This window comes from Anser brachyrhynchus, assembly GCF_964034855.1.
Source record: "Anser brachyrhynchus genome assembly, chromosome: 8".
Classification (NCBI taxonomy): domain Eukaryota; kingdom Metazoa; phylum Chordata; class Aves; order Anseriformes; family Anatidae; genus Anser; species Anser brachyrhynchus.
In genome coordinates this window covers 31,965,451-31,991,987 of record NC_137702.1, presented here as the reverse complement: position 1 = coordinate 31,991,987, position 26,537 = coordinate 31,965,451, and the positions used below count along the sequence as shown (strand labels likewise).

At 44.8% G+C, this 26,537-nt stretch overlaps 2 protein-coding genes and 1 long non-coding RNA gene across 8 annotated transcripts in view; 1 reads left to right on the top strand and 2 right to left on the bottom strand.

The window, feature by feature from the left end:
* Positions 1-8,340, bottom strand: part of GFI1 (growth factor independent 1 transcriptional repressor) — a 12,353-nt gene extending 4,013 nt beyond the window's left edge. Inside the window, exons 1-5 of one of the 2 annotated variants that reach the window (XM_080602924.1) lie at positions 8,196-8,340; positions 6,742-6,964; positions 6,330-6,536; positions 1,305-1,720; positions 1,078-1,215 (exon numbers count right to left, since the gene is read on the bottom strand). In XM_080602924.1, coding sequence (XP_080459050.1) covers positions 1,078-1,215; positions 1,305-1,720; positions 6,330-6,536; positions 6,742-6,856 — 876 coding nt within the window. In that variant the 5' untranslated portion in view covers positions 6,857-6,964; positions 8,196-8,340. Of the gene's footprint in view, positions 1-1,077; positions 1,216-1,304; positions 1,721-6,329; positions 6,537-6,741; positions 6,965-7,781; positions 7,919-8,195 lie in introns of those variants that run through there. The other variant, XM_080602923.1, reaches the window with a different exon arrangement.
* LOC308199188 lies at positions 8,181-26,537 on the top strand. The gene is made up of 3 exons (XR_013954442.1): positions 8,181-8,230; positions 14,747-14,834; positions 20,247-26,537. It is a non-coding gene; the product is annotated as an uncharacterized lncRNA (long non-coding RNA).
* EVI5 (ecotropic viral integration site 5) overlaps positions 16,448-26,537 on the bottom strand; it is a 78,929-nt gene continuing 68,839 nt past the window's right edge. For all 5 annotated transcript variants that reach the window (XM_080602845.1, XM_080602840.1, XM_080602842.1 and 2 more), the window contains one exon: positions 16,448-17,709. In XM_080602845.1, coding sequence (XP_080458971.1) covers positions 17,404-17,709 — 306 coding nt within the window. In that variant the 3' untranslated portion in view covers positions 16,448-17,403. The remainder of the gene's footprint in view (positions 17,710-26,537) is intronic.

Here is a 26,537-nt window from a genome sequence, read left to right as displayed (position 1 = left end):
AAAGGTACCTAGAGCACCTGGGGAAAAGAGCTTTCTGGCTTACTACTTTAACAAATCAAACTAAATGCATTAAGACTCCTGTCTTTCTCTCCTTTCCCTCACACATGCATTTCTATCACTTTCTTCCACCATCTCTTTCTCCCACCCTTTATCTCCCTCTTCCTGATATGCTTTCATACAGTCACCTTATTATATTTGGCTTTTTATTCACTCTCCCTGAAATGTTCTCCCCTCCATGGACTTAATATGCAGTGCTGCTCTTTTCAACATTATTTAATGGGTGATATTTCCCTTCATTGTGTGCTCTGCTGTTGCACACTCATGCAACTGTAAATAAGACAGTTAGCAAACAAACACTGCTGTAACTCTATCCTCCCAAACCCAATCTGAGGAAGGAAGATTTGCCAGGTTAAGTGAGTGGGTGAAGGGGAAATATGGCACAGTATCAGCAGGTGGAAAATGTTACAAATCCTCCTACCAAAATTAACTACCATATTCTTTTGGTGTGTGACTCAGAGGGTGTCGAGACGGGTGAAGTCTGTGCTCTATACCTGACTGGTCGCTCAGATGTTCCCTGCACAGACACAATGACTGCAAACAAAGGAAGATTCACTTATTTGGGGGACAGGGAGGAGAAAGAATGAGGAGAGCTGTGTCAAAAGAAAGCACGGTGACTTGCTTTAGCTGTTAAAAAAGTACACACCCTCATTACAGTTTACAGCTCAGAGAGTAAAAATTTATTATTTATTATCTTTTACTTCTGGATTGCCAAAAGAGACCTTTGCTTATTACACACATATGAAGTCAGGGGAATGGAAACAAAGTCTGTGTTCTTTAATTTGTTGATTTGTTCCTACTCTTCTTTTGCTCCCTAGCTGCCCACCCTTTACTCTGCCTGCCACCATACTCTTCACCCACAACTCTCCGCTGCAGCCCTACCACGCTTTCTTCCTCTCCTCAGCTTCAACGCCCACCTACTGGCCTGTGATTGCCTTCGTGCCCTGCCCAGTGCTGGCTGAAGCAAGCAGCTGGCCCTGGCCCTCCAACTTTCATCCTGGCTGCCCGCCCCGCTCTCACCTGTGAGTGCACGGCCTTGTGCTGCTCCAGGCTGACTGCATGGCCGAAGGTCTTGCCACACATGTCACAGGCAAAGGGCCTTGTGCCACTGTGTGAGCGGCGCACATGTACCTCAAGGCCATGCGGCGTGGAGAAGACCTGAAGGGGAGAGAGTGTACAGGGTCAGGCTAGCCAGGGAGAAGGGGCTGGAAAAGAGTCAAGCCGGAGTGGGAGAAAAAAGTCCCTACCTTGCTGCACTTGACACACTTGTAAGAGCCAGTGCTGATGAGCAATGGGCGGCACAAGAGGTCTGACTCCACTTTGATGCCGCCAGGCACCTTCTCCTGCTGCAGCCCAGGCTGCGCCTCAGCATAGAGTCCGGGTGCTGCTGCTGGAGGCCGCTCAAACAGCCCTGGGCCTGGGGAGCCGAAGTCACCGTAAAGTCCGAGGGAAGAGCTACATTCCGCACCATAGAGGGCAGGCTCGGAGCTGCGCTCACAGAAGAGCCCCAAGGCTGAGGTTCGCTCCAGTGTCGGGCAGGGCCTGTAGCTTTGCACGAGGTGCCTCAGCTCAGAGCCCCCCAGGCTGCTCCACGCATACGGTTTGAAGGGCACTGAGAAGGGGGGTGCTTCATCCAGGGATGGACACACAGATTGCTCCGAGGCTGTGGAAACACAAGGGCATGGGAATTAGTGCATTTCACAGTCCAGTCTCTGTTGTGGAGCAGAATTGGCTCAGCACCCAGGCTTGTGGCAGAGCCAGACCCCTGTACTGCACATTAGAGCTGGCCTTTCACCCCCCGTGGGAGGGCATTTTATATTGCTTCCAGTGCTAACTCCTCACCTGCTGCCCAAAGCCAAATTATTTAAAGCAACCACCAGTTTTGTCTGCCTCCATCTTTGGGTGCCCAGGTGCATAGACACTGATCTGACTGTTGAGATACTAAACAACTCGGTCTTCAACTTCCTTTGGTTTTATCTGCATCTCCTCAGAAAAGTGTATGTATTATATCCCAGGCTGAGCACCGCAGCTGACAGTCCAAATATGTAAGTTCTGATGTAGATCGCACCCACCCATGTTATAAAAATGACATTATAGAGGTATCAAAAGAAGCAAGCGTGCTAAGATTTACCTGTTCAACAGAACTAAAAATTGTTTCTTGTGCAATTTCATGTCCAAATCTAGTCTCTCAACTTCATGTAACAACTGCCTGCAACTGTACTAACTACAGCATAATCGAAACAAAGAACAGCTTCTTTCTGAGATGCTTGAATTTGATGTCTCACTTTTTCCAAAAAAAAGGAAAAAGAAAAAGAAATCTGAAATAAAATCATGGTTGTTTCAGATTCCTCTGAGTAAAGAAACTGAGTCCACCCAAAACACTGAGTTCATAAACACATTATGAAAACCACTGGTATAGACTGCATTAAAAATTGAAGAGACAAAGAGATTTTCCTATCAGCCATAATCAAAGCTATCTTCCACCAGGACAAGCTCAGATGGCTTCAGCTGGCTGTAACAGCCTCACCTTTGGCAACAACATCTGACCAAGACAGTAGGCACAAGATGAATCACACTTGGTGGGGGCTTTAGCAGAGACTGATGCAATGGCAGGAACACAGCCTCTGAGATCAGTGTCTTGACAGCACAAATGCTCAGGGTGCCTTGCGCAGAGGAAAGCACAGTTGGGCAGGGAACACGGGTACCAGACCCCAACTGTGTCTGCCAGAGATGGTGATTAACGCCCGAGGTGCTCTGCTTTCACTCTTCATCACAAGAGTCAGCAGCGCTGGGAGAGTCAAATGTTTCCACTGGACAAATGTGTTAGCGAAACAAGGAAAAGATGAACAAATTAACTGTTCAAGTGCTGATGCCTTCAGAGAGATATTGGCATCCCAATTGGGCTACCAGAACAATTTCCCCTAAGCAAAAACGTGCACACTCACAATTGCTTGACTTTTGTCATTCCTGTCAGCTTGGCAGATCCCACGGCTTTAACAGCCTTCAGCAAATCAAGATAAGCCGGGGTGGGATAGGGAAGAGAGGCACGGTGTGTTAGCCTACCCATTTAGGTAGGCTGATGGTCACTGAGGGTTACAGAAGGGAGTGAAAATAAGGCAAAAATCGAGTTTTGATTGGCCTGTTTTCCTTCTTTTATATAGTTTCATATGTTAACGGCCTCAAGTTCTGCCATTGAAATTACTAGTCTTTCGGATGGAAAGATATGCACGCATACCAACTGGGACATTTGAACAGACAGATGAAATCAAATTAGCTGACATGGTGCTGAGCATGATTTTTCCTGTTCTGCACTGACTGCAAAGTTGTGGTCAGCATCACATCATCTATCTTTGTGTCTTTGCAACCAGTTTCAGTGTTGCCATCTCTCACGATTTTATCACAAGATTCAAAACTATCTTAAAGCCCCAGCTCTTGAAACTGCATGATTTCATCAGGCCCTCAGCTTTCCTTTTGTTTGCTTGTTCTTGTTGTAACTAATTTTTTCCCCTTGAAGTCAACTACTAGTACAGACTGTAAAGAAAAGCACGAAAACGTAGACCCTCAATATTTCAACACCAGAATCGAATATCCATAAGGTATTACTTACAATCTTGATCTCTATGCCAGTCTGTTGAGAGAGAGGGGAGGGAAGGCTGACCTGATTTTTGAGCCCTCGGAATTGGCAACACTGGACATGTAAACGTTGCACCGCAGATCAGTTTGCGTGCAATGTTCCTTCCATCACCTCACACGCTTTGGAGACCTCGCAAGCACAAGTGCAAGGGAGCCACTCACGCTACACTTCCCAAGGGCAAGCTTAAGCCACCCAAGCCCCACATCCAGCGTCAAACCCTGCTCTGCTACACTGCAAGGCAAAAGACATTGCTGTGTCTGCCTCTCCTCTGCTTCACAGCACTTAGCCCTCCACAGGGTGATCAGGGAGGGACTGACAGACTCTCCCTCCTCTTCCTAGCAATTCTGTGCAGCCACTGGGAGAAGAAACATCAATGTTCCTTTTTTGAAGGCAAGGCAAACTCAACCTGAAACGGCTGGGAACTGATTGATACACACAAAAAGAAAGATTCAAAGGTCCACCTCCACAGACCAAAAAATACCACAATGACAATGGAATGACAATGCTGTTATACCCAGTAAATGGTTCCCTCCAAGACTCTAACATCAATTGGCTCATCAGACAATACCAATATACTGCTGCACAGAGTTATCAGGCACTTTCTGCATATGCAAACGTGATTACAGACACACAGAGAAAGCGAGGTTAAATAATACAGTGATTTGCACTGATGGAGACGATGTATGTAGAATGCCAACAACACTGTAAAGGTACTGTGTTGTGCCTCTGTCTGCTCACTTGGATCAGCAGCACTGCACGCAAAGACAGACCTGAAATCAGGCTTTCACTGCACATCGAAGTGCAGCCTGCATCCATGTTCACTGCTGGGGTGAGGGGGTGACGGTACTGCTCACTGCACCTGCCCTAAGCGTGATTTAGAAACATCATTTCACATCTGACCTGCCTGTGGAAGCACAGAAACTGTGCCCCACCCAGGCAAACACAATCAAAAAAATCCAGAATCTCACCAGCACATCCTGCAGAAGCGACCTAGGCACAAATTCTAGCTTCGGACTGAATGTGACCAGGGCAGGGATTCGGGGGGAGCAGAGGGAGGAAGCCCGCCTATCTAATCCTGCTGCCGCTGCCTCAATCCTTAACATAACAGCACCTCTCCCAACATACTGAGGTTCCTTTAATGAAGGCTTTTCATGCCAGGACTGGGAGTCCTGTACCTTCCCTTGTCCCCTGTGAATGCGATCATACAGTCTGAGACTGAGCCTCTCCTCTGAAAAATCTTGATCTGGGGATGCATTTTGTAGAGGTACCTTTCCCAGGTAACTGGACGGGCGGCAGGGAGCTAATGAATCCCACAGCACAGGAAGAAATCATTGAGGAGGAGGCAAAGGCAGAGCAGCCCTGGGAAACAGCTGCTCCATTTTATGTCTGTCTTTTAGACATCTTGTGAGAACGGTCTGTTTCCTATCAAGGAATCATAATTATTTGGGGAATGAGGAGTGGGACCAATTTGTTAGAATAAAAATTACACATTGTTATGCTTTGTGAAGAAATATTAGCAAAAGACAGGCTGTTGCATTCCTGCTTTTGGTCCAGTTTGTCATTTGCACAAACTGAAACCATTCCGCGGCTGGCTGTAACAATACTGTACTCATGAACATTTTGAATGTCCCCTCAAAGGGCTTTAAAACTTTTAAACGGGGCAGGGGCTTTAAAACTGCAACTCCCCATCATTACAATCAGCCATCGATATGCAAGGACGCTATACAGATGAAGCAGGAAAATCAGTGGGGAAACAGGACAAAGTATTCGTTTGCTGGCATCTGCTGTCATTTTGTAAAGCTGAGACAGTTTTTCCTTTGCTAAGATAGAAATTGTTCTTTTTTCAGACATCAATTTTTAACCAAAGCAATAAAAATGTGGGGTTTATATATACATATTTTTGTTATAAAATGTCAACGTTTTATTTTTAAACGAGATAAGTATTCACGCCAGGTTGGGGACAGCATCTCCCACTGCTCCAACCACATCAAAGGCAGGATGAGGGAGCTAGAGACAAGCGCTGCAGCCATAAGTGTGAGTTTCCTGGATTTGGGGTGTTTAAATCTGACTGCCATTATTTTCATCTGGTTTTTACGAATGCGTTTTTATAGAGGAAAAAAAAAAGAGAGAAGAGAAAGAGAGAGAGGGAGAGATCCTTTTTATAGACAAGAGACAAGAAAAAAACTCAAAGAGAGTATGGGAAAACGTCTAGCAGGAATACAAAGCCAACACTGTTTACTACAGGTATACAAATAGCCACATACAAACATTTACTGTCTTAAAAACTATTTATCCGCTAAGCACCAGGGTAGCAGGGCCCTGTAGAAAAATGCCGTGACTTTTCAAACATAACCGGCTTGCCTTTACCAATTAATCAGAAACAAACAACAACAAAAAGAAAACAACGCCCTGTGGTATCACGACTATCGTACAGCCTGACCGTAACCTGCGACTCCCTTAGCAGTGGGAGACGGGCTGGAAAAGCACCCCGAAAGAGAGAGGACACTAAAAGGAGCGGGAAAGGCAAATCTGTCCCTTCCACTCGTTTTCGACAGCGGCGCCCAGCCACCCGCGGCACTGCCCCACGGCACCGGCACGCAGCCGGCCCCACGCCGAGCGCTGGTCGCCCCGCTCCTACCTGGCGAGACGGAGGGCGAGGGCGGCCTCCAGAAGTCCTCGAATTCGGACACCCTGTCGCAGACACTGCCCTCGCAGCTGGGCACTGACTCGGAGGTGCCATCGGCAGCCTCGGTAAGGTGGGACTCCGGGGAGAAGCGGTGCTGGGACGGCTCCGGGTCGGGCAGGACCGTGCGGCACAGCCCAGTGCCCTCGGGGATCTTGCTGTCTGCGGGGAAGTGGAGGCGAGGGGCTGCTCAGCGCGGGGCAAACCGGCCGCCGCCTCCCTTCCCCGCCCTGAGCCCCTCCGCCTCCCGCGGCGGCCCCGCTGCCCCCGAGGCTCCCCGCCGGGCTCTGCAAAGCGAGACGCCCGCACCGGCCCCTGCGGGGGGCTGCGGCGGCCGGCAGCGGGGTGCCGCCGAGGGAGCCCCTACCTGCGCAGATCTGGGCCAGCACCGTCTCCAGCCGCAGGCTGTAGTCCTCGTCGGCGGAGCGGGGCTGGTGGTAGCTGTGCGCCTTCTTGCTCTTCACCAGGAAGGACCTCGGCATGGTGGGGTGCTGGCGCGGCCGCGCTCCGTCTCCGAGCGGCCGGGCACGGCGGCGGCGTCGAGCGTCACCCCCGAGCGTCCCGCGGGGCGGCGGCGGCGGGGAGGCGACCTGCGGGGAGGCGCCGAGCCCGCCGCTGAGGGCCGGGGGCGCCGCTCGCCTGGGGGCGGCGCGCAGGTGGCGGCGCGCAGGTGGCTGCGGCCGCCGCCCCCGCCCCCCCCGCCGAGGGGCCTCTCCCGAGCTTCAGCGGGAGCACCGGCGGCCGTCCCAGCGGCTAAAGCAGGAGCGGCGCCGGCCGCACGCCCTCCCCGGGCCGCCCCGTCCGTCCCCAGCAGCCCCCGAGGGGCCAAGCAGCGCGGGGCGGCCGCCGCAACCGGCAGGACCCGGGCCGGGAGGGTTGGTACAAAACCGCCGCCAACCCCGACGGCCGCGGCGCTCCCCGCCGTCGGAGGGACTGATTCAGCCCCCGGCGCCGAGCGCAATAACATGAAAACGAACAAAGCGGAATGGGACCCGAGGCCCGCGGCTGCCAGCGGCGCGACGCCTCGCAGCTGCGGGCACTCAGAGACGTGGCCGGGGGGCGAGGTGGGAAACGCCGGGGGGGGCCCCGCCGGGAGCCGGGGGGACGGGAGCGGGGCCGCCTCAGCCGGCTTCTGCGGGGCGAACCGAACCGGCCAGCGCTTCGGCCTTGGCAAAGAGCCGCGGTAGGTCGCGTCCGTCGGGCGCTTCCCGAGAACTCGCAGGTCTTTACTCAGCTCCTCGAGCTGCGAGAGAGCAAAGGGAAGGGGCCGGTCCCCCCCACCCCGGAGCTGCCCCCCACGAGCGAACCCGCGCCGGCCCCCGGCAGCCGACGGGGGCAGGGCTGGGAGGCACCGCCCCCGGGCACGGCGCCGGGCGAGCGGGTGGGAGCGGCGCTGCCCGGACCCACCTGCGCCGCCGTTCATCCTTGAGCGGGGCGGGGGGCGAGAGATCAAAGCGGCCCCGGCACGCCGCGCCCCCCCGGCACCAACGGCAGCCACCGGGGGGATCGGGGAGGGGCTCGGTGCGGCGGGGCCGCTCCGCCGCGTGCTGCCGCGCCGTCGCGGCTCTCCTCCCTCCGAGAGCTCAAGGCCGGGGCCCGTGGGAAGGCGAGGCCCGGGCCCACCTGCCCGACGGAGCCCGCCGCCCCCCTCCCGGCGGCCGTTGGCCTGAGGGCAGCGCGCGGGGCCCGCGCCCGCCAACGGCTGCCGCTGTGGGGGCGCGAGCCCGGAGCCTCCCCGAGCCGCTCAGGCGAGGCCGAGGGCCGGGGGCGAGCTGGGCAGAGGGGGCGCTGCCACCCGGCGAGGGAATCAGGAGCGCTTACCCATCTGGAGGGGCGACGGGAGCCGGGCTGCACAGGTGGGGGTTTGCGCCGCAGCCTGCTCGTTTGGGTGACTTTAAATTTAGCCTCCCTTTAAGGAGCGATGGTGCTTGAGTTGGGTTGGTTTTTGGTGTGTTGTTTTTTTTTTCTGTCTCTCTCAACTCCTTCAGAGCTCGGCCCCCTAAACCACAAATTCCACTTCCTGAGCGTTAGGAGCTTCTGAAAAAAAAAAAAAAGCTTAAAAAAAAAGCCAAAGCCTCACAAATCAGCACCGTTCCCCCTCCTCTCTCTCTCATTTTTCCTTAAATGAAAATGTCTTACCGTATTCCACCTCACAGGGCCCGCTGAAGTGACATCAAAGTGTCACTGGAATGGGGCGTTTCATTTCTCTCGGGGTTCTGCTCTAGAAATTACACACATCTATCTGAACTATTCTTGGATCCCCTTCGACTTCCGCAACGAGAACAAGTCACAGATTCAAAACACAGATTGACTCGGCGCAGGCACAGGCAGAGGGCAGGGGATGGAGGAGCCGGCCCCGGCCCCGACCCCGGCCCAGGCCCCGCCGAGCGGAGCCGAGCCTAGCCGGCTGCGGGCAGCATCGCCCCGCTCGGCCCCGCGGCTGGCGGCAGACGCCCCCCGCGCATAATCGGGGCTAAGGCAGGGCCTGGGCACCGGAGACCTCCCCTAGCCTAGAAATAACTTGTTGTGGAAAACTCTTTCGGGATAAATACGCCCAACAGCGCTGAAAATACCTAAAGCCCCAAGCCTGGAGGTTTGCTCATTTCCCCTCGGATTTAGGTAATGGTTAAATATGGAAGGGGTAGGCGAGGTCCCCCGGCCCCCCTCCTGCGGAGGCCGCTGTCGCCTGCCAGCCATCGAGGGCCGGCGGGGAGCGGCGCCAGGCGGGACGGCAGCGGGGGCGGCCGGGGGCTGCCGCGGGACCCCCCGGCTGGGCAGGGCGAGGGGAGCTCGCCCCGCTCCACCCCCAGCCGCCCCCCGCACGCCGTATTCCAGGCCCGGCGGGTTCCCGACGCCAGCATCTTTGTGCGGCAGCGGCTGCAGCTGGGCGGCCGCGGGGCCGTGCTCGGCAGGGTGCTGCAGCACGGCTCTGCAGCCAGCCGGCCTGGGGGACAGCGCCGCTTCACCTTCCGAAACGACTGAGCGACCCCAGAGGGACAAGGCAGAAGCAGCCGCTGGCCCCCGGAGCTCGCTGCCTTGGCGGAGCAGGTGCTTTCCTCCAGCAGACACCGAGAAATTAGTCACTTTGTGCCCGTGAGGGACACGGCACTAACCTAGCTTCCCAAAACCTAGCTGAGCAAGCAAACACCACCACGAAAAAAAAAAAAAAGAAAAAAAAACCTCTCCAACCTTTCGAAGGTTGTGTGTGGTAGTGACACAGAGGAAGTCGAAGCACACGCCTGAGACGTCGCCCTTAACACCTTTATTAACGCCGGAAAGTTCCTGGTGCTGGGCACAGCACTTTTGCTTACAGCAGCTGTGCACAGCGGTCTCCTGGCTGCACTCTGGGCTGCTTACGCTAACTCTGAAAATCATTCACGCCGTCGGTTTTAAAAATAAATGATGGAATCAGTAGAAATAACTGGAACTACTCGACGTAGTTTCGTGTATGCGTAGCTGTGACTTTCTGTAAAGCCATCTCGTTAACCTCCACATCGGGACCGTGAGCGGATGGCCCTTCGCCTACCTTTTCGAGCAGCCCTTTGACTGCACCTTACGAAAGCAGCAGAAAGCATTCCTGTGCACTACTTCTTGCGCTCACAAACTGTTGTGGCCCCGGGACAAGAAAACGCGCACCCCTCCAGGGAGCCGTGACCAAGCTGTACACGCGGCTTACCCAGACGCGTGAAAACGGCTTCGTCCCGTAGCGTGCGGGGCCAAGCCTCACCCGAACGCTCCCCGCCTGCCCGTCGAGGACGGGGAAAGCGGAGCGCGGCCACCGCCCGCCGGGCCGAGCCGAGCCCCGCGGGAGCCCTGTGCCGGCCTGGCTGCATCCCCGCCGGCTCTGGGCACGCACAAGGGCCGGCGCCGCCGGAGCGGTCTGCCACAGGCGCTGCGTGCACGTGCCCGCGGGCGGTGGCGCGAGGCGGGAAATGGGCGCCGCCTCCTCAGCCCTGAGGAGAGCCGTTGCGGGCGGGCAGGTGGCAGCCCGGCCCCGTTCCCAGGCTCCGTTTTCGCCTTCTCCGGGACGGTGGCGAAGGCTGCCGCTGGCTGCCAGGGACCCTCGGGTCTCTGCCGGCCGCCGCGCACCTCGCCAGCTGGGGCAGCGCCGTCTCCTCGCCTGCCCCCAGGGCTTTGCGGGCCCGGGCTCACGGTGCAGTGCGTGAGCTGTCCTCATCCCGCCATCTCCATTTTCTTTGCAGATCGCCCCTCACGCGATCGTGAGGCTGATGAGCAAGGGACAGAAAGGAAAGTGGTGCTGCGAGCCGGGCGGAGCGCCTGAGGGCGATCCCCGCTCCTGTGCCAGGAGGTCGCACCGCCCCCCCCCCAGGAGCTCGCTGACTGAAGTATGACTGAAGCGCAGGGCAGAACGCACACACTGAGCAGGGGGAAAGAGAGCGAGCTTTTAGTCTGGGTTACGGTGCGACCTATTTGCCACAGGTCGGAAATCTTTACGAGGGTGTATGCAGTGTATGCAGTGGTCATCGCATGATACTGTTAGAGCTGTGTGAAAATACTAAATATTCCATATCCCAGTGTGAAAATGCCAAAAGCCAATGATCCTGAGTTGGCAGAGATGGAATTCATATGAAATACAAGTCATAGGAGTGGAGCTGGACTTAATAGAATTTCCCTAATGCTCCCCCCAAAAGGATAAAGGATGTGTAATATTCAAAGTTAACCATCAAAACTTGGCAAGATACAGTTAATGCAACATAAGTACATGGTTATTACCCCATTGTGACAAAAGAGAGGAAATCAATAAAAGGATAGGTTTAAATAATCAAATTAATAATAAATGAAAGGACGGGTTTAGTGTGGGATTATATTACAGCAGTGTTTAAGACTGAAGAGAGCTACTTGATGTAATTTACTGCACTGTTCACAGCAGCTGCCTGACATCACCACTCGAGCTAAGAAGGCATAAGGAAGCAAAGGTGATGGGATGCAGATGAGATCTTCATGGTCAGAAGTGATGAGACTGTAGAGAGAGGAAGGAGTTGAAGAGCTGGATTTGACAGGTTAGCTGCTTGGTATGTTGGGGAGAAGAAGCATTTTTTTATCTGTAGAAGTCAGTCAGAAGTTTTAGGTTGGATATTAGGAAGAACTTCTTTACTGAAAGGGTTGTTAAGCATTGGAATGGGCTGCCCAGGGAAGTGGTTGAGTCACCATCCCTAGAGGTCTTTAAGAGACGTTTAGATGTTGAACTTAGTGATATGGTTTAGTGGAGGACTTGTTAGTGTTAGGTCAGAGGTTGGACTCGGTGATCTTGGAGGTCTCTTCCAACCTAGATGATTCTGTGATTCTGTGAAGTCAGGATTGGGAATAAGCAGCAGTGGAGAGAATGATTCTATGGGGAGCTCATGAGTAACATCCATACTTTAACATGATAAAACCTGAGATCACAGACCACTTTCACTAGGAGAAGCTGCTAGAACTTGTAGCACTGAACATTTTCTTGGGAAGTGTCTTAATTTTTATAATAACTTTTGGTAATATTTAATTATTTTTAATATATTTCCTGCTTATTGTCTTGTGTTTCATTGTTGTTGTTGTTTGTTTTGTTTCTCCCCCAAGTGGCAGTTCATAACTTTATGTTTCTCCTTGAGGCATAAAAATGTGCTGTAAATATGTGAGACTTTAATCAGTGATTTTGATAGTAGTTTTTCAGATCACTGGGGAAACCAAAGTAACTTCATCTGCTGCTCTCAGAGCAGATTAGAAAAATAATGAACACTGCGAGCACAAACTGGAGACAGAAAGTGATAGTAAGCTGGGGTGTTGTTGAAGACTGGGATGAAAAGAAGTATTCCAGCTTTGGGAAGGAGTAGACCCAGAACTTACCTCTGCTATTACATACAAAGGAGAAATATTTTGTGATGAGGGTGGTCAGACACTGATAGGTTGCTCAGAGCTGTGGATGCCCCATCACTGGAGGTGTTCAAGGCCAGGTTGGTTGCGGCGTTGAGCAACGTGATCTAGTGAAAGATGGCCGGGGGTTGGGCTAGCTGATCTTTAGAAGCCCCTTCCAACCTACCCCATTCTATGATTATGACCAGAAGCAAGTTGAATCAGTGGATTACAGAATGTAGACTATGCAAAATGGTCTCAGGAATTTTATTTCTAGTAGAGGGACACCAGAAATTTCAGTCACTTTATGCAACAGTATACATGCAACTCTAAGTGTATGCCACATTGCATTTGTAGCTCATAATTTTGAAATGAGGTATTCATTCTTGGAAAGAGAAGGTGTTACACTTGTATTTTGGATCTAGCATGTGTATGGTTGTATCTGAGTCAATCAGTGACCATGTATGTTTAGTCATATGTACATTACCATGTTTGCTCCACTCTAAGAAGCTGAAACTTCTCGCTATTTAGAATTTATGTTGAAAGGCAATTTGTGGTGTGCTTTTCATTCCACCATTTAGAGTCTCTCGTTCTAAAGACTACTGTATGAATTTATTTAATTGATTTTTCTTGTCTTGAACTAGTTTGTGAAAATAAACCCGAACCTCAGAGCCTTATATTGATGTAAGCAATATATATATTATTGATTATATCGTCTTATATTGATGTAATTATACTGATGAGAGTATTTCAGAGAACAAAATAAAACGTAATTAAATCTAGAAATCCAATAGTTAACACACAGCTTTTTCCTTCCCTCTCAACACACACAGATTCGGTAGCTGATGTGTAATTAAACTTAACACTGTAATTTCTACTTAGATTGTACTAACCACTATTTTATAGCTTGAATTCTTTTTCTTTCTTTCTTAGTCTTTGGGACTAGCCTAATGACTCTCCTAGGAAATTTGCATTTTCTTGCATCAAAATGTGTAACACTTTGCTCCTCTGCAAGTAAAGGAATTAGCAGCACATCCATTCCAAAATGTGAATATTTTTATGCTCACATATCTTTAGGTCACTCTAGCTTAAAATACAATTTTTGTATGAGCATTGTTTCACTCAAAGTCAATAGCATGGTGTCTGATATAGAACAGCGATTACATAAAAACAACAACAGAACAACGCCAAAACGGAGAAACATGCAATTCCTTCTGTGCTGCTATTCCACAAAAGGGCTGAGTAGTGATTAAGTACAGTATTACATGATTTACAAAGTGATTTTCTTAAATTTATGCTAACATCTCTTTTTTTTAATAGCTGATATGAATTTATTTCAGTGAAAATTATATAGGAATCCACATTGACGGTTGAAAATTGAATTTAGTGGGAAATAATACTTTGTTAATATGTACAGAGATGAGGCCTGCATTTTGTCAAAAGCATGGAATCACGGAATATCCTGAGGTGGAAGGGACCCACAAGGATCATCAAGTCCAACTCCTGGCTCCCCACGGGACCACCCAAAAATCAGACCTTATATCTAAGAGCGTTGTCCAAATGCTTCTTCAACTCTATCAGGCTCGGTGCCATGACCACTGCCCTGGGCAGCCTGTCCCAGTGCCCAACCACCATCTGGGTGCAGAACCTTTCCGTAACCCCCAGCCTGACCCTCCCCTGTCCCAGCTCCATGCCATTCCCTTGGGTCCTGTTGCTGTCCCCAGAGAGCAGAGCTCAGCGCCTGCCCCTCCGCTCCCCTCGTGAGGGAGCTGCAGGCCGCCATGAGGCCTCCCCTCAGCCTGCTCTGCTCTGGGCTGAACAAACCAAGAGACCTCAGCCACTCCTCTTATGTCTTCCTCTAGACCCTTCTCTGTCTTTGTAGGCCTTCTTTAGAGGTTCCCTAATAGTTTTATGTCCTTCTTATACTGCGGCACTCAAAAGTGCACGCAGTACTCGAGGTGAGGCCATACCAGTGCAGAGTTGAGGATGGTCACTTCCATTGACCAGCTAGCAATGCTGTGGCCAACATGAACAAATTAGTTGAGCCTTTTATGTATGTAATACATGCTTCTTGCCCTCACAGATATACTTGCTCCCAACTACTCATGTTTTTACTTTTTAACAAATATTATAAAGTCCTAATTTTTTATTATTACAGTAAGCAAAATAAAAGGGATCCATGACTATCACATAATTCATCAAATGAACATGCCTAAAGTAAGAAGAGGTCTGATAATCAATGCTATCCTAAAATGTGAATTCCCTTAGACTGGAGGAGTAAAAAACCTGTAAATACTGAAGCTTTTGTAGCTAATGAAGAAATTTGATTATGACACTGATGAAGCAGAACCATTTTTACTGCCAAACACAGAATAGAATGTACATGGAAACTGTGGATGGCACAGAATCCTCTTTTCTTGCCTTACCTAAATGCCTTCTCAACTGCAGCACTTATATATTCCATAATTCTAAGTTTTCGTATTTACATGGTGTTTATTTGTCTTTTTACTTTTCACATTCAGATTGAGCTCTTGCACCCTGCATGTAGCAAACCAGCAAATATAAGAGATGTGCAAAGCTTCTTTAGAAGGTCATGCAAGCAAGGTCATGGTAATGTAGCATAATATGCCTTCTTTATCAATCTACTAATAAATACATTATCTGTGCTGCTAATTATTTGCCATTATTCATATTCAAATTGTAATACACACAGGCAAAGACATTAGCATCATTTTTGGCAGAGTATCAGAGGAAAAGTACGATGAGCCTGAACAACCTCTGTGGGGTTGCTGTCTGAGGATATTGTGTCTGAGTCTTCTGAAGCTGTAGCACATCAACCATTCACTCTCATCTCTAGAACAGATGCAACTAGCTGGATAAAGCCTTTTGCTTTTCTCTTGGTGTTTATATTTATGCTATTATTCAGTATCTGTTATAATATTATTAGCATACATAGAAATACAGAAGTTCACAAAATAACCCTTGCCAACTAATCTCATTTACTATCACTTGAACAGTAAGGCAGTTACTACAAAATCATAACACTCCACTGTTCAAACAGACAGGATTTTTATGGCACTCCAACTGAATTTTATTTCTGTCACTTAATATATACAACATTACCTCTAAGAGAAGCTTGCAGCTGGTATTGATGACAGGCAACAAGACATTTGTCACCTATTCTCTTGAGCAACAATTGCCCAGGTGCAAAATAAGTTACCAGATGCTCATTGGAAGGGGAAAACAAAAACAAAAGAAAGTGTTACTTACTAGCAAACAAAACAAAACAGCATGGCTTGTCTCTGCACGCCTGGAATTTCTAACAGTGATCAGAACCAAAGTCAAACTAACCCTCCTCAGAGATGACAATTTCCATAGGTTATACGGGGAACAATGTAGTCAGTGGTAAGATGGAGTACCATCTGCAGAAATATTAGAGCAAGTCAGGAGCTACAGAAGTAGGTAAACTTAGGATGTCTTCCACCTGCTTTTAGATTTATATTGCATCATACCTAGACAGATTTTGCAGTTGAGTGGCCCAGAAGGTGCTTTTCCCATTTAGCCTTCCCTATCATTCTTTGAAATTTTTTCTCCTCACTTTTACTGTTTTTCTAAGGACTCATTCAGAAGGTGTTCAAACATGTTCAGCAGTATGCTTCTACAGTTCCATGATTTTAAACAACTACACTGCTTCTCACAAGTTACAAAACACATGCTAGCAGTACCAACTTGTGGCTTATTTTTGAATAAAATAATCGCAAACATTGCTAGAATACAAGTCTTAAGGATTGTTAGTTATGTATGATGGCAATAACCACTCTTAAGGATATTCTTGACTAGAAGGTGCCTCAGAGGATAAGAGTTCATATGACTATATTAGAAGATGAAGTTGTTCTGTTCAAGAACTGAGGGCCATGTTACTTGACCTCAGTTTGAATGAGAGGGTGAAAGCAGAACGCTCCGCACTTACTGCTTTGATGAACTACAACTATTTTGGTGACAGAACCTATCTCAGTACCTAGGTAGCTCTGCCATATAAGACTGCAGTAAACAACTTACATATTTTTACTGCATTGATCATAAGTTCATTAGAACTGTTAAGAGTGAGACACAAGTAATTTTTCACCTTATATGAAGTACCACTCTAATCCAGACCCCAAGAGAAACTACATGGTAACTCAGGACTGTAGGTTAGAAGCAACTAAACAGTAAATGCTACAACCTTGTTAAATCATGAAAAATTTATTTTCATTACATATATATGAAGGTAAAAGACTTCAGTCAATAGTGTTTTGAACAAGCATTTCAGACATGAACCTGTTAGTGTAGCTAGGCTGAAACTAAATGTAAAGTTAGTGTTTTGCTTTTATTTAGTAATTCATTTCTAGTGTGTATATACAGAATTCATTTTCCAGGTAGAGTACCAGAGACAGTCATATTGCAACATTTACATTCCTCGTATAAAATGGTATAATACACATTTTCAGCTTGGTGCAGATATATAAATATGTACAAAATAAACATTATTGTAGTTAATATATTCAGACCAGGTATTATTTAGCAACATCAAAAGCAGATGCACATAAATTTAAGTGAAAATGGTGAAAAACACCTTTATGACAGTGACCAGTATTTGCACATATGAAGTAGTACAGATAAAGGCTCCTCTTTCAAGCCTTCTGTGGGCATTCAGTAACTTGAGTAAAACAAAAGTAATCGAGAAGCATAATTATATATATGCCATGATCAGATGGTTTATTAGGGTCCATCTTGATCACAAATGGATAACAATGTAAAACATACACATTTGTTCAGAGCATAAAATATTGCACAAGAGCAAATTCTTCTGAGGAAAATAATCCCCTGCTTGTGAACAGCAAGAAGGGTTCTTATGCATTAAAGAAATTATGTATTTGTAGTTTCTAAAACAAGGAACATTCAGTAATACTGTCAGAACTGTCATCCATTAACTTCCTTCCAGCTTCTTATGGCAATGGTATATCATTAGCAAGATTTGGCAAAGAGAAGGCAGATAGACAGTACGTGTGTATATTTATCACAGTCCAGACCAGATTCAATAATTACCTAAACCAACTGCTGGATACTTTCAGTTACCTGACAATCTAATCCTTAAACAAATAGAAATAGGAAAGTCTTCAAATGCTAGTCACAGTGATAATCACACAGTAGTAGAGTAAGATTCCATTCTCCTCTGCTTGGAAATTATCTTGTCTGAATTCCCAGTCTGGAGGGCACTTTCCTCAGCATCACTGTCACTGCTGTCTACAACTGTGTGATCCAAAGCCATCTGACCAGTCCTCCTGTGTAGATGAAAGTTCACCCCACTCTCCTGTATGGAGTTAGTTATAAAATCTTCATCAGAAGAATGAAATGATTCATCATCTCCTGTGAAATGGTTGACAATGTGAATCCCATCAAAAGTGGGTTGGTCTGAGAAGTCTCTCTGGCCTTTCAGGCATTTGATCTGTTTAAAAAAAAAAGTGGAATTCAGCAGTTAAACAGAGCTAAAGAGTCTGGCAGTAAAAACCAAAACAGAACCATCCAACAACATTTTCAAGAAGCATCTCCTCATTGAAACCTTACTTAAATTAACGGCTAGAAGTAGCATATTTGGTGATAACTTCTAAAAGAGAACAAAAGCAACTTCTCATTTCTGGCTGTCTAATCAGAGACCTTAATAGAATGTCTTTGACAGTACTGGGAGTTTTCAAAAGTTCTCCTCTTGCCCCCAGACTATTTCAGTTTTAAGGCTTAATAATCAAGGTATGTAGAATCACAGATGACAGATTCCTCCAGGCTATTTACTGCATCTTTAATATCCCCACGATGATGACTTACGCTTGCTTTTCTAGAGTGGATAATTCGTTTTCACAGCACTTTTGGCCTTCACATCTCACACCTTTAAAGCTTCATTCTTTCCCTTATCACCAGACTTCCCTTATCACCTGACTTCTCACTTGAGAAAAGCCCTCTCACAACCCTAAGCAGAAAGATCCCAAGGAAATATTGCTAGTTTCATACAGCCATAGAAAAAACTTAATTTTAACTACACTGCAACATCGTGTCTTTTCATTATCTAGTTCAGAACTGGGGAGATTTCAGATCAAGACTACAAGACAAACTTCTCTTCATACAGCATAAATAAATCCTAATTTCATTTTTTTCAATTTTAGGAGAACAAACAAGAAAAAATATTCTCAGTCCGCAGACAGATATGATAATATTAATTCAAAATGCACTTTGAAGTTAAGTTATTTAACCATATATTCAAGATATTCAAAAGTAAAACTTAAAGCTCTAAAGACTGGCAAGTCCTCCTCTTAATTTAAATCAAAATAAACACTGCTTACTGAAGACATTCCTGAGATTTTCTTTAGAATTTCACTTCTGCTAGCTTTTAGTAACAATCATCTCAGGGTCAGTCTGACAATTCAAGACTATTAAGATAAAAAAAAAAATAAGGATGCAGAAGAATATTAAAAAGCATTACAGAAACTTCCTAACATCACAAAGTTTAAGGAGGAAGATAAATCAAGTGCTATTTTGTAAGCAACTTCTCATAGTAACAGAGTCTTGGAAAACAGAAAAAGTCTGAAGAGCTATTTATAACACAAATCTATCTGATGTTTTGGAAATTTGAAGTGATGTTCACTTTGACAAGTAAAAAGTGCTTGTAGGCTCTTGCTATTTACATCAGTAGAAGATTTTACCTGTCCATTTGGAGAAGAAGAAATCTCTATACTTATCATGGGCTTGTACAAAAGACGAGAGTAAAAAAGGGTTTGGAAAAAAAGATCACAAGAGTCACAACAAGCTAAAAAGCCATCAAGTCAGATGTTACCAGCGTGTAAAAGCTCCATGTATCTAATCACTTTTAATGCATGTAAAAATATCCCTGTTGGGAACATAGGTACATGTGGCAGACCTAAACCTTGCTTATAACTACACATACTAGTGTTAGTATTTGCATTTTATTTTCAGGTGCATAGGCTGCAGTTGTTTAATGAGGAACTTGCTTGTGTAAAGACGAGCAAAACAAGTTCTACACTTGCACAACATAATTCATGATTAAGTGAAATCTGGTCATGTCATGTATTAGATATTGGACAGTAATATATATCTGGAACAAGATTCGTACTAATTCATATACCTGGATACAGAAAGCCTGATACAGAGATTCTTGCATGATTTAGAAATATTGTCCCTAAAAATATCCTGCAATATGATCAGATTAGTTGCCACATAACATTTCCAAAACAGCTATCAGTTTTAGTCACCAAGAAAATAAACCCCAGAAAAACAAAACAAAACCCAGCAATTCCTCTCCACTCTTACCACAAAAAAAAAAACCTACAAATTTCACATTAGAGTAAGAGATAAACACTTTTGTATCTGCACACTTCAGCTGTGGGCTCATCTGAACTATAAAGCTGATATTCAGTATTAGTTGTTTTAAACATTCATAAAGCCAAGCCAACAGCCTCAACTGTTTTTGAAGTCCTGAGGACTTCAACATGTGGTACCTTTAGATGAACACACTTAGGTAACGTGACAGAATCACGGCTTTGTGGTTTTAAGCAGTAGCCTTTCCAGACACCAAATATGTGCCTATGGAAAAGGCGGGGGGGGGGGGGGGTGGGGGGGTGGCTGGCAGATCATAATAGACACTGCCTTTGTGAAATCCTAAAGTAAGTCTGAGATAACAGTGTGATGTTGTATTTATTTTTTTTTTTTTTTTTACCTTAATGAAAGGATACACAGTCTGTTAGCTTCCAGAAACACTTCTTTTGGCCTGCAGCTTTATGCTTGCCTGCCTTCTTTTCCAACTACTCCTCACATCCAAGAGGAACCAGACTGCTAGGAAGAAACATGAATGTATTGTAGAGAACGTGTGACAAGTGTGTGCTTGGTGATACAGTCCCACAACTTCTGTCTGCTTGAAAAATGACTTGCACAGAGAAATACAGAAACACTGTAGCATAGAATTTGTTTGTATTATAGGGATTGACTGGCTGGCTACCAACTCTGAAGATGACATGGGAGTCCTGACACACAGTAAGCTAAACATGAATCACCAGCATCCCCGAGCAGCAAGGAAGGCTAATCTCATACTAGGCTGTACTGCAAGGGCATAGCCAGTACATCACGGGAAATGATTCTTCTTTACCTGGCACTCAGACTACATCTGGCCTATTTTGCTCATTACGTCACTCCTTCCTCAGTACAAGATACTGAGGAGTAGATTCAGTGGAAGGGCATCAGGACAGTTAAAAGACAGGACCTCATGCCCTACGATGACAGAGGTGTGCTCCTTACTGAAATGCATGTTGTGAGAAAAGACATTGATCATAACACAGAACAGAAGGTTGTTTGAATATGAAGGAAAAATAATTGTTACGAGGCAGTTAAGAATTAAAACAGGTTGCCCAAAGAGACTGGTTTTCAACAGCCAAGTGAAAAAAAAAGCCTTGAGCAGCTTGCTTTGGAATTGTCAACCCTGTTTTGAGCAGGTGGTTGAAGCAGAGACCCAGCAGGGTCCCCTCCAACCTGGAAAGATTCTAGTTCAGTGATGTATGAAAAGCATAGACAGTGGGATGCGCATTACTATTCTCATGGCAGCCATTCTGAGTTTGAGAAATTAAAAAAGCAACACCTGAAAAAAAAACTTGTTAAAATGTAAGCGCAGTCATTCATATCCAAATGTCTTTGAACACTGAAGTGACTGAATTGTCAAATAAAATTAATATTCTGCTGAATCTAGGTTTTGTGATCATTAATGTACTGACATTTCATCTTGAAAATACTTTCCCCCCAATTGAAGATAGTGATTTACATCTTAAATTCTTTTAAATATGAATGTTGATAGAAAAAAGGAGATTTTGGAAACAACTAATCTTCAAGAAATTAAAAGCACCAAACAGATGAGTATAGGAAGAACTTGGCACTATTTACAACTTTGAGAAATTTGAGTTGAAAATACTTCAAGGGCACCTCTAATATTTGTTTAGGCACATTTCTGAAGGAGACCCATTATCAGTAGTATGTGTTGCAGCAGAAAAGCTTGGGAAGGTTTCTGAAAACATTTGGAATAACTTGCAAACAGTATGTACTCCTTTGTAATTAGTACTCCTTTGTAATTAGATACCAGTGGCTGACACCAGTAAAATGCTCTAACAGATGTTCAGTAAAATGAAGAGTTTCATACTAATGCCACTTTGCAGTGTAGAAGTGAGGTTCTGCACTTCTAATAAGAAAGTAGTATTCTGCCCCCCAAGACAGGACCTTTAGCATCCTTTTTCAGTCAGGGCAGCAATCCAATCAGCCCAGTATTCTGTCTCCCATAGCAAGAATAGGACTGCACGTTGTTTTGCTTTTAAGGACAAACATGAGCATGACCAATTTTTGCATCCATTCCCTTCATATTCTCAATCTCCCACTTCGGAACTGTCATAGCAGGTACAAGAATACATCTGCCTAGCTGTTTTGGCATTCACTTATAGACCAGTTATCCTTGAATGATGAGTTGGCTTTTATGAGTTGGCTTTTATTTTTTTTGGTGGTGGTGGTTTGTTTGTTTGTTGTGTTTTTTTCCTAGTTTGTCTACCTCAACAGTTTCCTGTGGCAGTAAGTTCCAGGCATTCCTTTGTTTTAAGCTGATCTCCTACTTTTTTTTCAGGGATTGTTCCCAAGTTCTAGTAATGCAGGAGCTAGTGGTAAAAAGCAATTCTTCAGTCACAATTCTGAAACCTTGAAGATAATGCTTCCCTCAACCTTATCTCTAAAACTGGTGAGTTGCAGTCTTCTTAGCCTCTCCTCACAAAGCAGCAGCACTCAAGACCATTGATCATTTTAGTTGCCCTTTAACTTCCCTCCAGACCTTCTTTAACTTCTCTACATCCATCTTAAGGTGGAAACTAGCCCTGCACCAAAGTTCTGTGATGGCAGTAAGGTGGCCTTTTTTTCTTTTTTTAAATACACTCTTCTTGTCACCCAACAACGTTATGTTGGTTTTGGCTGCCACTGCGCACTGATGTCAGAGGACTCCGTGATAACCCCAAAATATCTTTCCTGAATCACAGCTACTGTTTATTGTTCAGTAGGCATGGCTTAGATTTTGCAGTTGATGAATTACCTTATTTTTTTTGTTCACCTACTTTTGAGAGACTCCTTGAGATCCTTACCATCAGCATGTTGCTTGAACATAATGTAGGAAATAAAGCATCATGCCAAGATGTTGTCATTCAGGTAGTAAAGCATCATACATAATGGGACATCTAACTAAGGATTCGGGGGGAGGGGAAAACAAACAAAAACACAAACCAACCTAGTTTTACTCTCTATCTATCTTTATCATTCCACCTGAAGAAAAAGAACAGCCTTTTTCTTGCAGCCATGATGAATAGAATATGGACTTACACCCCAGGTACACACCAGGATCTGTCACTTCTGTAAAAAGAGCCAATACTAGTTAATCCTTTCAGTCTTAGGTCTGGCTCTGCTTCTTATGAAGGGAACTAGACCTCTCTGACCCTGAGAAGTAACACTCAAATGAACTTTGTTTTTTTCTATTGCTTCAGTTTTGCAAGAATCTCCAATCTCATCAGGTCTGTAAAACTAGGTCTTGTAAACCCACATGTTTTGCTTTAATTTGCACATCCAGGTCATACTGTCTAGGTGGCTGTGGCTTTAACCCAGTTTTCACTGTATTTCACTATAACATTCACATGGTCTTTGGGATGTTACAAAGGGTTAATGACACTGACCAAAACATTTCATCATTATCCTTTCACAAAAGCCATCTGAACCAAGAACAAAATCATAATGACTAAACAACCAACTTCTTGCATTTATGTACCTTCTTGTGCTTAAAGGATTCAGCATGTCCTGCTGGTCAACATATGAAGAGACTTACACATACTCATGAATAATGGTGTACTTTCAGAAATTCAGAGGAGCAGGAAAAAAAGGCTGGAAGAGTATTAACAATCAGATCCTTCACCGTCCATGAACTTTCTTACCTGTTGCTGACTGCCTCATCAAGCCAGGCATAAGGGAGAGACAGCAAAGAAACATTTAGAATTTTTAGTACATTTCATAAGTTCTTACAAGTTAAATGGAGGGTGCTAGTCAGTTACAAGCAAGTTAAGTTTCTAAGCCCCTTTGTTTTTTAAATATAAAATGTAACTCAAGCTTTTAAGAGCGTCTTTTTGTTATGAAGAGTTCAACTTAAGCTCTGTGAAACATTTTTATGTTTAACCTCAGATTTTTTATTTTTAGCTAGGAATTCAGTGGTCAAAAGAAGTCAAACTGAAGTATTACTTTGATTCCTTTAAAAGGCTTCAGCAACCAATTCTTGAGATTCACCCAATTCTGAAGTAGTAAGGACAGGTTCCAAGAATATTTGCCAATAAATATTCAATCTATTCACAGTAGGATAAAGCAAGCAATGCACAACTGTTATCAAAATAAGAAAAATATGATTGCTGGCTTGGGTGAATAAAGTTGATTTTGGCAGAAGGCAGTATGTTAAACTTGCATTTACAGAATAATGATACTGAAATTTCAAGGCTACCGTTTGCAGCAAGAGAAATCTAAAAATCAGAGTTCCCTCTTTCTTTGTCTCTACCTTAGTAACAGTAGGAAGTCTTAGTAACTCTTAGTAAGATTTCCTGGTTATAAACCAAATATGATTCAAAAGAAAACTAGTGTGTTGCTGAAAGTGTGATCTAACCACGTTTAGCTAAAGGAAACAAGTTATAAGCATTTTCAAATGCCTGTCCTATAATTCAGTAAAAACACTGTCAACATGAAAAGACAACTGAAAATTAAGTCTAATTATAAGCCAATTAAAAATATCAAATAAATTATAATCACATTTAACATGAATAAAAGCAGTTTAATTTCCTTCAAGTTCCTGAGACTAACGGTCCACAGCATTTAATAGGATCCCTGGTAGTCAGCAGTTGACTACTACTTACTGCTGACACTCATCCATTGTGAGGGTCCCACTCCAGTTAATGCATATACTAGCACACTATCATTTCTCCTGGCAGCTTCTTTGGGAAGAGTGCTCATTTCAGAAAATGAAGCAGTCAGAGCATCTCGGATTGAACAAATGGGAAATACGTTGTAACTTGAGAGACAAATAGCAGTATTATGTCCAGTTGGCACTGCAATGCAGAAACATTTCTGCATATGCACACAAAAAGCATGTACAAAGTTAAGGTTACAAGCCTTTTCATGCTGCATTTTCACTTCCACGCACACAAGCATCTCCTTAGATGTCTTATGCTTTCTGAAACCCATTTTTAAATATAAGGTTGTACTTCCACAGCCAGACACATTCATAATGAAACCATTGCAACATGAACCCTGCACAAACAGAATTCATGAGCTAAACCAAATAGTTGCAGAAACTAATATTAGCAATCCTTCACCTAAAACCTCTTAGCAAGTTTAATGGCTGTACAGCTAGAATGCAAATGGCGTTTAAGTTCCCCAACAAAATCAGCTTCCTTATACAAAAGGTACTGCTAGGCTTGCATTGTGACAGAACTGTATCAGAGCATTTTAACAGTCTGAGATTTAAGAAAAGCAGAAGTATGACATAATATATCACACAATAAAGAAAAAGTTTAATGCAAAAAAAGTGACTTAAAGGCATCCTTAATTTTTCTTCAATTGTAAGGCAGCTTTACCCAAACACATGGGCCATATGCAAAAGGCTAAGGACAGTCTTTTGAGAACTTCCTGATAACTTGCACAGTACTCAATATTGTGTGTAAAATAAGTTATCATGTATTACAGAAGACATTCTTTGTGTAGAAACATGATGACATTCTCTGACAATTTAAGAAAGGTTTGCTAAATTAGAAGTGTACTATCATTATAATTGTATTAAGACAAAGCTCAAGGCTGTGGCTCTTATTTCAGTGCCAGTGAATTTCCTGTCTCACTTTAACGTTGTTTTGTTGTCTTTTTTTTTTTTTAACCCTAAAGCCATAGCTATAAATGCAGGCCTAATTATGATTATTAATTTGTAAATAACAGCCATCACAAATGCCAAATGAGAGTCATTCCTGGAAATTACTGACAATTCACGAAGACCAAACCAACCAAACTAGGACAGGTGCTGAATACAAGAACTTCTGTTTACTCTGCCTATTCAAGTTATCCAATCACTGCTGTTCCTCCTGAGGAAGAGGCCTTAATAACAGGGACTGCTGTTTGAAAGATAGCAGCTGAGAGGGACTGTATGGGCCTCTCTTCCATGAGATCCATATGAAAATTTAGAGATAGCCATCCCTATCTCTTACAAAAGCCATTTTGGTTTCTCCACTGCCATATCTACCCCTAGATTAAAAACTGAAACAGTTAGAATACATTTTGCAGACCTCAGAAGATTTGCAAGCAACGTGTAAAAACAAGAAAAAAGGAAAAGAAAAAAAATCAGTAAATTTTTCTTCCTTTTCACTTTGAGGCAGACATGAAGGATAGTTGTATATCTCCTTAGAAGAGGAATTCAGGAAATAAGTCACATCTTCATTGCATGTTTTCAGACAGTTTTTATGTAAAATATTAAGATTAAGCTATTCAGACTATTCCAGAACTTTGAGTCACCTCAGATTTCCTTCTTTAGGAAAAAAGCTTCAGCTTGAGATCTGACTTGAAATGGACAAAACAGACAAGTATATTCTTACATAGATAGTGTTATTATGCTGTTGTATTTACTGGTGCTTTCCCTCAGGTTTAATTTCATGTCGAAATTCTTAAATCCACACGTAGGAAACTGTCTAGATTTTGCTGAAATGCAAATCATTCAACATGTTCTAATAGCTCATTGAAGAGACATGAACATAAGTAGGAGAGTGAAAATCCATTAAAAGACTGGAAAACTATTTCAGGGAAATTTTAATACAACAGTAGCCTGGACAAAAACACTTACTTCCCTTTGTAGCTCACCTAAACTACAAATAGTAAAGTTTGCCTGAATTGTTAGGGGTGTGGGCTTGACATAAGTTTGCATTCTAGCAGACTGGAATCACCATCACATCACATTGGAATCACCATTACATGGCTTTACAACTTGTCTTTGATTTCCCCTCCTCCCCACCCCCAAAAGTGAGGTTTGTGAGGCAATACAAATCAGTATTTAATGCATTAATAAAATCACTGAACAAAAAATCACTGAACAAAAAATCACTGAACAAAAAATCACTGAACAAAAAATCACTGAACAAAAAATCACTGAACAAAAAATCACTGAACAAAAAATCACTGAACAAAAAATCA